Source organism: Pseudorca crassidens, chromosome 7 (genome assembly GCF_039906515.1).
Source record: "Pseudorca crassidens isolate mPseCra1 chromosome 7, mPseCra1.hap1, whole genome shotgun sequence".
NCBI classification, from domain to species: domain Eukaryota; kingdom Metazoa; phylum Chordata; class Mammalia; order Artiodactyla; family Delphinidae; genus Pseudorca; species Pseudorca crassidens.
In genome coordinates, this window is record NC_090302.1 from 48,770,565 (window position 1) to 48,785,744 (window position 15,180).

General features: G+C 39.3%; 1 protein-coding gene across 6 annotated transcripts in view; it reads left to right on the top strand.

Moving 5' to 3' along the window:
• The window catches only part of TRPM3 (transient receptor potential cation channel subfamily M member 3), a 519,386-nt gene that overhangs the window by 416,670 nt on the left and 87,536 nt on the right, over positions 1-15,180 (top strand). For 4 of the 6 annotated variants that reach the window (XM_067744178.1, XM_067744181.1, XM_067744183.1 and 1 more), the window contains 5 exons: positions 216-350; positions 6,165-6,215; positions 13,393-13,428; positions 13,587-13,727; positions 15,104-15,133. In XM_067744178.1, coding sequence (XP_067600279.1) covers positions 216-350; positions 6,165-6,215; positions 13,393-13,428; positions 13,587-13,727; positions 15,104-15,133 — 393 coding nt within the window. The remainder of the gene's footprint in view (positions 1-215; positions 351-6,164; positions 6,216-13,392; positions 13,429-13,586; positions 13,728-15,103; positions 15,134-15,180) is intronic. The other 2 variants (XM_067744179.1, XM_067744182.1) reach the window with 1 other exon arrangement.

Here is a 15,180-nt window from a genome sequence, read left to right on the forward strand (position 1 = left end):
AGATCCTTGTGTTCTGTTTGCAAAGACAAGCCCCAAAACATAGGAGAGAGTGTGACTGTCCCAGAAGTGGGTTTGGGAAACTCTTGCTAGCATGTTCTTGGGGGTGCTGAAGGTTTGCCAGATGTCAAAGGCATCCATTTCTAAACTATTCAGGAGAATGCCAGAGAACTACATCCTTAGACCCTGGGTCAGACTAACTCTGACTTGATTTGCAGGTGGGGTCTCTGGAGCAAGCCATGTTGGATGCCCTAGTTCTGGACAGAGTGGATTTTGTGAAATTACTCATAGAGAATGGAGTAAGCATGCACCGTTTTCTCACCATCTCCAGACTAGAGGAATTGTACAATACGGTAGGACCAAGCTAAGGCACATTTTATTTTCTCTACTTTTTGTGTGTGTTTGTTTTACCTTCTCCTGCCCCCCACATGTCTGTGAGTCCCTCCCCTCCCCTTCAAATGCATGGATCATTTTCCACAAATGCTCCCTTAGACCTGTATAGACAACAAACACCAAGTCACCAAGAATCCACTTGTTTTAACTGCTCAGTTGTCAGCATCTAAGAAGCAGAAAGTTACGTGATCACCAAAAGGTAATGTTCTCAGGTTCTTACACAAAAGCATACGGCTCTGGAAATTAGAACACACTTTATTCTGTAAGCCCAGAGGGTGTTTGAGGCAATCAGCAGAGGAGGATTGATTTAACTCCAAGCATCAAAGGAGGCTGATTAACTATCCTGCACCATCTTGTTATCCTCAGAGCTATGAAGTTCATTCATTCCACTATAATAGGATAAAATGTAAAAACCTCTTGTTTGGAGTTACCCAGAAAGATTTTTTTTGTTTTGTTTTATAATGATTTGTTAATTCATTCACTAGGGATACCAAGAAGTAATCAAAAGAAAACCTACTCTTTATGAAGTTGTTGAGAGTATCCAGTGAGTTAAGTACATCAGCTCTGAGCTGATACTCACTAAAATACAATGAAGTTTAAAGAGTAGATATTGTTTTCCCCCATTTTACAGATGAGGAAACTGAGGCCAAGAAGAGAATTGGCTTATTCAAGATAACAGAATTTCTAAGTAAAGAAAGAAGCCAGTACTGAACCAAAGCTTCTTTCTCAGAAACTGTTTTCCCCTCATTTGTCACAGTGCCTCTTTGTCTCACCACCCACAGCACTAATGAGATGGAGCTTGTTGGCCTGTCCCCAGCCAGTGATAGGTATTAGCTGGTGCCACCCTGGCTCTGTAACATTCCCACTGCTGGAAGTAGAAAACAAGTTAGCGGAATGACCCCACGTTTCTGTTTTCTCTGCAGATTTTTCTCAGTTCCGGATACTAAGACTTTCAGTAATAATAGGCCAGAATGGCAGAGTGGTAGACCCAGCCTCTATCCCCGCCCCCCCCACCCCCGACAAAGATCCACAATTAGACAGCTATCCACAGACAAAGACAGCTCTAGGAGAGCTCAGGAGTTCAATTAAGAAACTTCAGCAAAACAGTGGAACAAAAAATATTTGAAAATAACCACACAAAAAGGAGAGGAAGAACAGCTTCATCGTGTCTGTATCACCCTGTCCCCTGAGGCCAGCACAGCTCTGTGCCAAGAGGAAGCTCCTCAGCTAGAAATAGTTCCCCTCACTGGAAAAGAGAGCCAGTGAGCCTTTCAGGGCACTGCACAAAGGACACACTTCGGTTTCACCCCGCCCAGAGACCTGCAAAGCTGAGACGTACTGTGATAGCTAGCAACACAGTATGAGCCAGGCTGAAGGCTGAGTAACCACGGTTCCCAGGGACCTGCTCTGCAGAGGATCCCGGCATTTTTCACCAGTGAAGAAACCAATAGCCAGCACAGCTGCCACAGAGCCCTGCAGATTTCACTGGCTTTTGCTCTACAGATACTTGCGCTCATAGACACCAGTCACACAAGCCCCTCACCACTCCCTCTCCCCTCACCCCTGCTGGCGCCTGGGGTCCACACCAGCAGCCAGCCCAGGCCTCTGTGGCTACACGATTGCAAGAACCCAGCCTAGACCCCCATGGCTGACCTCCACTGCTGTGCACACTCTGAAAGCTAACACCTCTGGCTGTGCACCTGTACACTGCTGGCCTGACACACACTGCCACGCCTGTGGAAATGCAAGACCCTAGAACTGCAAGACCCTGCAGCTACATGAGTACACTCCATCAGCCAAGGCTGCATGTGGACCAATAGCAAGTAAGGAGATTGAATCAGGAATCAAAAACCTCCCAACAAAGAAAAGCCCAGGACCAGATGGCTTCACAGGTGAATTCTACCAAACATTTAAAGAATTAACTCCAATTCTTTTCCAATTCTTCAAAAAAAATTGAAGAGGAGGGAATGTTCCCAAACTTATTTTAGGAGGCCAGAATTACCATAATAGCAAAGCCAGATAAGGACACTGCAAGAAAAGAAAACTACAGGTCAATATTCCTGATGAATATAGATGCAAAAATTCTCAACAAAATACTAGCAAACCAAATTGAAGCACATTAAAAAGATGGTATACCATGATCAAGTGGGAGTCTTCCTAGATGCAAGGATGGTTCAACATATACAAATTAATAAATGTGATACATCACATTAGTAGAATGAAAGACAAAAATCATGATCATCTCAGTGGATGCAGAAAATATATTTGACAAAATTCAACATCCTTTCATGGTAAAAACTCTCAACAAATTGAGTATAAAAGTAACACACCTCAATGTAATAAAGGCCATATATGACAAACCCATAGCTAACATCATACTCAATGGTGACAGATTGAAAGCTTTCCTTCTGAGATCAGGAACAAGAAAATTGTGCCCACTCTTACCACTCCTATTCAACATGGTACTGGAAGTCGTAGCCAGAGAAATTAGGCCAAAATAAAAGGAGAAAAAGCAATAAAAAATTTTTATCCAAATTGAAAAGGAAGAAAGAAAATTGTCTCTGTTTGCTGATAACAGCATCTTGTATACAGAAAATCCTAAAGACTCCACCAAAAAATCTATTAGAACTAATAAATTCAGTAAGTTTCAGTATACAGAAGCAGCATACAAAAATCAATTGCATTTATGTATGCTAACAATGAACTATCTGAAAAAGAAATAAAACAATTCCATTTACAACAGCACCAAAAACAATAAAATACTTAGGAATAAACTTAACCAAAGAAGTGAAAGATCTATATATCAAAAACTATGACATTGATAAAAGAAATTGAAGAAGGCACAAATAAATGGAAAGATATCTCATGTTCGTGAACTGGAAGTGTTAATATTGTTAAAATGTTCATGCTACCCAAAACCATCTATAGATTCAATGCAATTCTGGTGGCATTTTTCACAGAAATAGAAAAAAAATTCCTAAAATTTGCACTGAAACACCAAAGACCCTGAATAGCCAAAGAAATCATGAGAAAGAAGAACAAAGGTGGAGACATCACACTTCTTGATTTCAAACTATATCACAAAGATACAGTAATCGAAATAGTATGGTATCAGCATAAAAACAGACACATAGACCAATGGAACAGAATCAAGAGCCCAGCAATAAACTCATGCATATACAGTTAACTAATAGTAGACAAGGGAACAAAATATAGGAAATAATATGGAGGTTCCTCAAAAAAATTGGGGCCGAGGGGCAGGGGAAATGGGGAGATGTTGGCCAAAGGGTACAAACTTTCAGTTATAAGATGAATATATTTCAGGGATCTAATATACAGCATTGTGACTGTAGTTAACAGTACTATATTGTATACTTGCAAGTTAATATGAGATCAGAGCTTTAATGTTCTCACCATAACAACAGCAAAATGATTATTAAGTGAGGTGAAGGATATGTTAACTAACCTTATTGTGGTAGACATTTCACAATATAGACGAGCATCAAATCATCACATTGTACACCTTAAACTTACACAATGTTACATGTCAATTTTATCTCAATAAAACTGGGGAAAAATAATAATGGGGTTTTCAGTAAAATAAATAAATGAAAACACAGAGTTGAATGACCTTCATATAAATTAGAGAATCAAGGGAGTAGAGTGATTTATTCCAATGATTGGAAAGAAGTAAGTAGGAAAGTTATAGATCAAGAAAGGCCAATAGATTTCATCACTCCAGTCAAGTCTAATCAGCGTTCCCTAGAGTACTCTGTTGAAAAGGATTATGGAACAGTGAATGGCCTCAGTGATAAGAATAGCTAGCATTTTCTAAGCACTATTTTAATAGTTTTATAAACATTTCATCATTTAATCCTCACAACAGCCCTACCAGATAAGTGGTAGTATTATCCTCATTTTATAGATAGTAAGACTGAGTCACAGTTAAGCAGCTTGCCCATGGTCACAGCTGGTAAGCAGCAGGGTCAGGTTTGGAGCTAGGCATTCTGACTCCAGAGTTTGCATGTTTAATCCCTACACAATACTGCATCCCTCAGTGGAAAAAGAGTTCTGATGAGTATGTCCGCCTGAAGGGACCAGTAGTTGAGGCGGTACACAGGGATTGTCTTGAATACTTGAATGTGTTCCAACAGTGCTTAAGGATTTGCCATCACTGTTCAAGATCTTCCAATACGGTCACCAGATTCAGCAAACAAAAATACAGAATTCCCAGTTAGGTTTGAATTTCAGATAAAGAACAAATAATTTTTAGTATGTCTCACATATTGCACAAGACATACTCAGAATTATTCATTGTTATTGGTCAAAATGTACAAAATTCCAAATTTATTTATAAAATAAATGTCATGAGGATGTAATATACAGCACAGTGACTATAGTTAATAATATTGTATTGCATATTTGAAAGTTGCTGAGAGAGTAGATCTTTAAGGTCCTTATCACAAGAAAAAAATCTAAGAACTATGTATGGTGAGAGATATTAAATAGACTTATTGTAATGATCATTTTGCCTCATATACAAATATCGAATCACTATGTTGTACACCTGGAACTAATATATGTCAATTATACCTCAATTTAAAAAAGATGAGGAAACATAAAAGCAAAAGAAGCTGTAAATCAAAAGATTAAGAGATATAGTTACATTTAAAACTTTTAATTTGATACATAAAAAATACATGAATACTAAAAAGAAATACAAAATAGGCCATCAGGGCTTCCCTGGTGGCGCAGTGGTTAAGAATCCACCTTCCAATGCAGGGGACAGGGGTTCGATCCCTGGCCCAGGAAGATCCCATATGCTGCAGAGCAACTAAGCCCGTGCACCACAACTACTGAGCCTGCGCTCTAGAGCCCGCGTGCCACAAGTACTGAAGCCAGTGTGCCTAGAGCCCATGCTCTGCAGCAAAAGAAGCCATGACAGTGAGAAGCCCATGCACCGCAACAAAGAGTAGCCACCACTTGCTGCAACTAGAGAAAGCCTGCACACAGCAACAAAGACCCAACACAGCCAAAAATAAAAACAGATTAAAAAAAAAAAAAAAGGCCATCAATATGACAAATAAAAGTTCAACATTAAGCATTAATAAAATGAATGAAAATTAAAACAAAAAAAGAAGTTATTCATTGGCTGTCTGGAATTCAGATTTAACTAGGCATCCTGTGTTTCATCTGATATTCCTGTTCCTGAAAGACAAGAGAATGGCAAACCACTTCACTTTATTCTTGCCTTAAGCAACGGTAAGGATCTTTTGCACAATGGCAGAGTTGAACAGTTGCGATGAAGACTGTATGGCCCACGAAGTCTAAGATACTAACCATCTAGCTATTTACAGAAAAAGTCTGCCAAACCCTGCTTTAGCCAGTTTCTCATACATTATGGGTAATAAACAAGTTGTGATTGGCAGTGTGCCAAATTGTACTTCTAATGCAGTAAACTGGCCCTTTTGTCTCCCCCTGCTGCACAGCTAGCCTCTTGAATGATGTTTTGGCCCAGCTGTCAACAGAGTTGATGGCCTCCTTTGCAAAGTTTGAATCTAGAACCTCAAATGCTTTTTCTTGAGGAGCCACAATCCAAAAACCTGCCACTGTGTTTGTTTAGAAAAGACAGGTACAACTGAGCAACTAGAACAAGGTTCATCTTAATGAACTTCCCCTCCGCCAGCCAGAACCCTTCCTTCCAGATCCTTGTTGCCTTGCCAATGAGAGCCCCTGACTAGCAAAACCATTTGATTCTTCTTTATTGTTTTCAGAGACATGGGCCCTCAAACACATTGTACCACTTGGTCAGGGATGTCAAAAAGGTAAGAACCCTCGCGACTGCAGGTCGGAGGCCCTGTCTTGACTGCTTCCTGTGATTAGAAAGTGCCTGTTTTGCATGAGCTGCCAGAGTATTCCTGTCCCTGCCAGACCCCCTCATTTCAGGACACAGTGTGCGTGTATGTCTTTTAACTTTGACATCTCTGCTTATGATGCAGCTGCAGTATTATCGCCAGTCTCCATGGTTTTAGATGCTTTCATTGGACATAATGCTTTCGGGTAGTGGAACCCTAGGCTTTCCCCCCATGCCTTGTGGATTTATGCCATTACCTGTATTTTTTCATGTGCTCCTCACTATTTGGGGAACTCGTTTCCATGCTATCCAACTGACCATGAAAGGTATATTTATTTACTAGCTCCTGATACAGTGTATCACCTCCACATCTAGCATGACACAGAGCATATAGTAAGCGTAGCTCAAAAAGTCTCAGAGAAACAGAGACTACAACATATATATACATTCCATTCTGCTAACACTTTATTTTCTCCAATATATTTTTTCACATTCATCATCAAATTTGATGGGGGAAAAAGCCAGTTGGTTTGGATCTAGTAGATTTATGCCCAATTTAAAAATGAGGAGATTGAAACACAAGGAGGTGAGATCTGTACTGAGTGGTTGGTAAGGAGCTAGAATTAGAACTCAAATCCTTTAATAATCATAATCATAAGTAATGGTACCTAGGATTTAGTGATGACTAGGTATGTGACACTAATCCTTCTATGTGTCTTAGCTCATTTCATCTTCACAACAAATATATGAAGTAGAGTTATTATTTTATTTTTTTTTACTATATAGTGTTATTCCCATTTATAGATGAGAAAAATGAGGCAAAGGGAGGTTACATCTCATCTTAACCAAGTGCTTGTTCTGCCCCATAAAATCTCTTTCCGAGGTAGCTTCAGTTCTGAACGCTTGGCAGGGTTCCCAGAAAGTGATGTTTTAACAACAAAGGATAAAATAAATGGTGACGCTTCCCCTACCACATACACATGTACACACGCACACACATACACAGGTATATCCACCTACCAGTTGGTAGCAATTCTTTGCCAAATTCCATAGGACATACTCGGAGAAAGCTACAAAGTGAGGTAAAAAGTAGAGTGCCATTCCTTCATCTCATAGGAAGTCATAGGCTAGAACTACCCTTTAGGTGTCGTGTAGCCGCTTACTAATTTTTCCTTCGAAAGGCCCTGGGGCTGATTATAATGTACCTATTAACCAGCTGGACCTTTGCTAATAATGAGTAAAGAGTACTAAAAAACCTCCTTCTGTAGGCCCTTGGGAACTTTACTCCCACCTCTGCACAACCTTACTGAAAAATTTCTCATCCGTGTGAGTGAGTGAAGCCTGTAGTTCTTTCAAAGCAAGGGAAATAGATGCTATGCCATCTGTATATTTTACCAAGATCACACCTTTGCCTGGTCTGCCTCATTTCAAGCCATAAACATACCTGCCCTCAACAAACCCACTTCTCTTTTCCTCAAGTCTTCCTATTTTGTTTAATTTATCTTGGCGTAAAATTTCCTGGTAACTAAACAGAAGTATCTCAGAAGATTAGATGTACACACCAAGCATGTATTCTTTGCCAAGGTACTTGTTGCTCATGTTCAAAACTCAAAATGTTTTGAGGTTTTCTAAAATAATAAGTAAAATATCCCCCTCACCTTAATCTAGTCTGTGTCACTGAAGGAATTATGAGGCTTTCTGAAGAGACAGCTGTGTGCCTTTGTCCCTTAGTCCCAGCCACTGGGCAGGCCAAGCCTTCATATAAAGTCACTCATCTACCTCCGTCACCAAGCTTCTCAATGTCTTGCCTGATTTTCAAAGAGATTTTTGCAGTTAGATTTTAATGAATATAAATGATTGAAATCCCTCCTAATAGGTTCTCTTCCTCGTAGGACTTTGCTTTGCATATCATTTTCTTTTTTCTGAAGTTCCATTAGCTGCCTCTTACATTTGCTTACATTTAGTGGAAGGCATGTAGAGTATTTTTAAGGTAGGGTTTTCTTTAACTTCTTAGCTAAAGGTATACCTCAAAAATAATATAGACTAACAAGACAGGACAGGATGGTAAGAATTTGGGAGGACTATCAGTTAGGAGCAGTTTTATTTTTCTTTCAAGTGTGATCCAAATACTAGAGCAAGAATATAGTTATATGAGGATTCATCTACTTACTAACTTAGTAGCGGGAAAAAAATAACAAATCATTCAGGATAGTACTGAAATGGCTTAGGAAAAATTTATCCTTTTTCTTGAGAAAAGAGACTGCCAATATGGTTGGGAGAAACAAAAGCCTATGTTTAGTTTCTTCCCTTGGGAAGAAATAGGGGCAGGAAATGCAGACTCCATTCATTTCTATGATAAAGGTGAGTGTCTGACTATTGGAGAGCAAGAAAGAATAACAATGGTAGCCAAAGGAGCTGTAAGTGTCTATGTTTTATGGATGAAAGTAGCTAAAAATGAGGGTTTTTTGTTTGTGTTTTTTTTAAGAAGTGAATGAGAGAGAAATTAATATTGGTAAACATCTTCCTCACAGTTTATGCCAATAAGATATGCAAAATCTACAAATCTAGGTTTAAAATGCTAAGAAAATCTTGGGCAGTTTAAACAGTTTTCAAAATTAAGGAACATAATAATTAGCATGTGCTTTGTGCTTTATGGTTATAGGACTTTATGTACATGTTAATTGATTTAATCTATGACAAAAATTAATCAGTAAGTGATAAGCCCTAGTATGAAACGAATGCTGTTCAAAAATTAGAAACACAGTTCGGGACCTTAAACGTAGTGTTTGATAATATGTCTGTAAAATAAAATGTAAATAACTGATGAACCCAGAGAATTCATTTAGGAATTATCAGACCATCATTAAGTTAACCAGCGTATCTCCAAGTCCAACTATCCTTTGAAACCAACAGAACTGAACGTGGAGAATTACTCCCAAGCTAGTTTCAAAACCTTAAATTATTTATATGAAGGGAGCAATCTAGGAGCAATGAGGTAGAGTTAGTATCAATCAGAAATTTAAAATATCAGCCAACCCAGTTCCCTGAACCTTTCTTGTGCATAAATCCATTGGATGTACCAATGCTCTCATATTAAACCAGAGTGGCCTGAGTCTGTCCGCTATTCCATGAAATCTAACTTGCCATTTTAGTAGCTAACTGTCTGCTCAATTTGTGCCTCTGTATGTTTTAAAGTAGTAGTTTTTCTTTCTTAAATGTACTAATACTTCAGATTGCCTCAATTATCCCTCCCCACCAAAGAAGGGTGATATTTGAGTATTATGTAAGAGTAGTGGTGAAATTATGATAACTTAAAATTCAGTTATATGGGAATCAAGACCCAGAGCTTTGCCGAATTTTAAAGAAAAAGCATTTCGGACACACTTTGGGGAAAAAAAGGACATTTTCATAACTCCATCTGCTGAATTCATGCAAATTTTCAAAATTCTTAATTTTTAAAAGATTGGTTGCCCAGTCTACTGCCATGCCAAACACTGAGGGAATGTCCTCTTTTCCCATGAATTTTCACCAGGTTGGTCTTTTCCCCACTCTCCCTTGGTAAATCTTACAACCAGCTATCATTTTATACCTTGCATACATCAGAAGGAAACAGTATTCTTTGAAGGCTTGTTATGAGTTTCAAAGAAAAAAAAAGTTTCCTAAACAGCTGAAATCTGATAGTGATATCATGAGCTGACATCTGAAAAACAGAGTGCATTTAGAAGAGCAGATCTAATAAGTGAATTTAAGTTATTCTTTTAATTAAAAGACATCCTTAGGCATGGCATGGATTAAAATTTAGCCTCAGAGTAGTATCTCATGGCATGAAAAAAAAGGAGACAATGTTTTCAAGTTGTAAAATTTACTTACCCATGGATCCAAGCCTCTCTATTTTACTCTGTGGATCAAATTATTTGAATCCTGTGGCTTGCTATGTGTTGTTAAGGCATGAAATGGGAAATAAGTGTCCAGATTTTACCAGTTACCAAAGTAATTACCAAAAACGGGGAGCAGGGAATAACAGAAACAGCAGGCAGAATGAATATTACTGCAGTATATTGACTTCCTATTCGAAAAGGAGACAAGCAAAGGAAGACTCCTCCAGAGGCTTTTGGACATTACTTGTGGAATATGAGGAGGCATTTTTCTCTGCTTTTTTTTAAAGGAGGTGGATGTTATGAGCACAAGCCCATCCCTGTCTAACCCTTTACCCTCTCTTTTCTCTAAGCCTCCATCTCTACTAACCAAATTCCAGCAGATTATTAGAAACTGCATCAACTCTGGAAGCTCTGGACAGGGGTCTTTGGCCAGTGACCTGGCAGCATAGAAATAAGAGCAGCCTTCCACGCAGTGATCAAACAACTGGACCTTTAGAAATAGACAGGACCTTAGAAGTAACTATGTCCACATTGCCTGTTTTCAGAGCATGAATTGAAGTACAGAGAGAGAACCCTCATTGCCTTGTATTAGGTGACCATCGCCCCCTTGTAGTCAAACAGAAATCAGGCCAGTTCCTTTCAGGCCATCACTCAAAGCTCAGTAACCCAGAATGGTCACAGAATCTTTTCTCCTACTTCAGACCAGATCATACAAAAATCACTCCAAATAATCAAGCTTTATATAAGAAATTTCTAGGAAAAGAAGATTCTCACACCTTCTTTGGTAGTATGTAAGCCTATCAGCCCTTTATGAATTTGCATAAAATTTTGCAAAACAATGTTGCCAGTGTTTGCAGAACATTTGTAAAAAGTGTTGCCCCTCTAAAATTTTTGTTTATTTTGGATTTTACTATTACCACTTTCCTGACAACCCACGCTTACAGAGACCTCAAAAGCATAAATATTGCCATTCACTATTGGTCTTCAGGCAATATTGGTTCTTGTTCTTAGAATTCAAACTGATGTTCACACATACGTTTCTCAAAAGGAAATATACAGGTGTTAGGCTCACTATTACCCACGTTTTAAATTTGGAAAATTGTTACAAGACTAAAAATAGGCACAAATTCATAGACCCACTATGATTGTTGTTCAGTAGCATCACAATAAACCTTTTGGGGATTTTTCTGAAACCTGGTACTTGAGCAATACAAACCGTAAAGGGCATGGAGTTTAGCCCCTTTTACTGGGAAGAAAACTGAGGCCTTGAGGGAAAGTGGATGATTTGTGAAGGATGGACAGAGTCCAGAGCAACTGACTCGCAGCCAGTACTCTTTCCCCTGCCAGCTTCACAGTGCCAAGGAAAATAGCACCGATCGGGTGAGCCTCCTCTGGAGGTCATCCGTGTAGGAGCCAAAGGCACAGGAGATGAGGCTGACCGAGATGTGCCCAGAGAAGCTCTGGGGCTCTTCTACTCTTTAAATAATAGCCTCGCCTAACCGTCCAGTAAGAGCCAGACAATACAGAAAGCGCAGTCTTGTTAACCTGCCCAAAATAATGGAGAAAAAGTGTTGCACAGGTAATATTTTTAGATTCAGTTTAATGTTTATGGAAAGGACAATACATAAAAAGTTACTACCTTAAAATAAATCTTTCTCTAAGTTCCCTTTTAAAGAAGTCAGACAATTGGTCTTTCTTGATAACCAGAGGATAGCTGGGGCTTTCCCACCCAGGAGTGACTCATAAACTGTAACTAGTTAGTTGTTACTGAGAACATAATACTGAAGAACCCCAAACTGAGGCTTGATCCCAAATACATTGATTAATTTCAGTGTTTTACTTATTCACATTTTTGACCAAAAAAAAAAAAAATTGAATGCCTACCATACACCAGGCATTGGGAATACAAAGATAAATAAAACAATTAAAAATATGAAGTTATAGGTTTGATGGCAGGATACAGTGGGCCACCTGTAATCCTGAATCCCTTTCAAGTGATTGCTGTTGACCATAGGAAAGCTGATAAGGATAACTGAAAACCTACCTTCAGTTAATAAAACTACATAAGCTAATTTCCTAGAGATAATGATATCTTCATACACTATGAATTTCCCAATTCTGCTGTGTAATCCCACCTGAACTTTACTTAGTAGACCTCAGAATCACCTGGACAGCTCATAAAGTGCATAGAGTCTCATACTCGAAGCAGGATAGGGTCCAGACCTTTGCATTGTCACCAAGTTCCTCAGATGGTTCAGATGCCACAAAGTTGGAAAACCACCACTATTATGAGCCACTTCTGTGAAGTGGCAGGAATCTCACACAGAATCCTGGATGGATCCTCCATTAAAGACAAACCTCAAAGTGGACAAAGCCCTCAGGCCCCTCCAAAATGTATCTAAGAATGCAGTGTGCCAGGCTTCCAACACGGTGTGGTACCCCTGCCATTCATGGTATAGAGCACACTTCTGCATCAGGGAACTAAACCAGACAGTGAGACTTGATCATTTGTACCCCTTGGAACTCACTGTGAGCTCAGAATTTCCCACAAACAGAACTAATTCTTCCTTGACCTAACAAAATAAGGATTTTCTCAGACCCTATAGAGTTCCCTTTTGAAGTAGAAACCAGTAATGAGCAGATAATAATAAAAACGCTTGTTTTTGCATCTATATGTACAACATTAAACTTATACCATAGCTCTAGGTCCTTAAGAAGCACTATTCTCTGAAAGAAAATATGAAAAACCTCTTTAATTCTGAGAAAATAAATATTCTGTTGATAAAACTTCTCTTATTTCACCCCTCTTTCTCTTTAAACACAGGGGATGTTCATAAAGGACTTTGTCATGACATCCATCTTCCTGTCCTTTTATTAAAAGGGTGCCAATTTTTTAAAAAGTTTAATAGAAGTTTTGTATAAAAGATATTTGAGCTCTCATCATATTTCACCTGATGCAGTCCCTGGTAATCACAATTGTCTTCTGGAAGGAGTCTTCATTCAGTGAGTGTGAAGAAATAAATGATCAGCAAGAGGACAGCAACAGGCCTGGGTCAGAGGCAGAGCAGCGAGGGGGTCCAGGGAGAGTATCTGGGGGACATAGTTCCTAGTGGCTGGGAGTGGTAGAATTTGCCATATCTAGCCTTGTGTTTCTTTCTGCTACACTGGTGTTTTTTTCTCCCCAGCTGAAGACTTGAATAAATATTTTGATTTTCTGTTATTGCCGACGATTACTGCATCTTCTTATTTAACTTATGTCTTCTTTCCAAGCGAGAATATCCAGGTTTCGGTTGGATCTATTTTAAGGTGAATTGATTAACCAGAATAATAATACATTCATATGTTTCTTTTTTAATTATTATTATTATTTTACTCTAAAATAGTTACAGAACACATGGAATAGAATCCCTAGTAAACCATGCTGTCTTTTGGATGTGTCTGTTTGTTCCATTCTTCCGTGATAGGGGAACCTGCCCCCAGACTACAGAATCAGCCTGATAGACATCGGCCTGGTGATCGAGTACCTGATGGGAGGGGCTTATCGCTGCAACTACACGCGAAAGCGCTTCCGGACGCTCTACCACAATCTCTTTGGCCCCAAGAGGGTGAGGCTGGCAGCAAATCCCATTTCCTGGACTCTGGGGAGGACTAGTGTGCAGTAGATTTGGAGTGCGGCTGCTTTGTCATCTCCAAGGGGGAGATCAGATGACAAGGCAATTGCCCTGCCTCTTCTTCCCTCTGCCGTCAAATCTGTTGAAAAAAGAAAAAAGAAAAAAAGGAATATGCTGGGTGTTACACTTCTTTCTTTTCCTCACTAGATCCAATTCAAACCAGAAACTGGCATTGAAAGTGAACCTTTTTTAGCTTTTCTACATGCTATGAATTGAGATGACATGCTCAACTTCTAAATAAGTCATTTTGTATATTAAAAAAGTAATTTTTCTCATTTAAAAAAAGTGAACCTTGGGCTTCCCTGGTGGTGCAGTGGTTGAGAGTCTGCCTGCCGATGCAGGGGACATGGGTTCGTGCCTCGGTCCGGGAAGATCCCACATGCCGCGGAGCGGCTGGGCCCGTGAGCCATGGCCGCTGAGCCTGTGCGTCCAAAGCCTGTGCTCTGCAACAGGAGAGGCCACAACAGAGAGAGGCCCGCGTACCGCAAAAAAAAAAAAAAAAAAAAAAGGTGAACCTTAATGATCAGAGAATAGTAATTATATTCAAATAATCTTATTATCTACCACATCACTTTTCAAGGTTTTTGCTCTTGGGATCTATTTATAAAAAATTATTGAGGACCCCCCCAAAGATTTTTATCTGTATGAGTTCCATCTTGTTCTATAATTTGCTGAGTTGCCTTCTCTTCCGTCTTGGTCTGTGCCTGTTTTGCACATCCCCAGCATCACCGGTGGTGCTACTGTGTGTGCTTACACTTTCCATGCCATGAGTGCCTTTTGCCGTCAGCACATGCCCCTCTGGTCCCACTCACCCTTGCTCTACTGGACAGCAGCAAAGAGAGATAACCAGCGTGAAGCATCTCAACATATAGTATTTCTGAATAATATCCCAAGTCTCGAGATAATAGAGGTCTTTCAGAGGTTTGGGAAACATCTCATAGTTTGACTGACTGTCTCATTGTTCACTCAAGTGCTTGATGTCATGGAGAAGTCGGCCTAGCGGGATGGTTTTAGGATGATGGAAGAAATCTTGGTCCACAAAAGAGATTATAAACCTGCAGGCTCTACCCTCGGGCAATCTCATTATGCCTCTCCAGTTTCCTAATTTTCTGTAATTTACCAAAATCACTAAATCCCTAATTCTCTTAGAATTTCTATAAAGAGTTTCCCCTGTGGTGTTTTATTTAGTGAAATGAATACATGCTGTGTGGTACAATAGATTTGTTCCATTACCTGTTTAAGATACATTAGGATTCTTTTCTTACCTCTATAAAGAAATCTAACTTTGTGCATAACATTTTTTTTAACAGCCCAAAGCCTTGAAACTGCTGGGAATGGAGGTAAGTGTTTGCTCAAATTATTAGTGTCAATTGTTTATTCTCTTTAT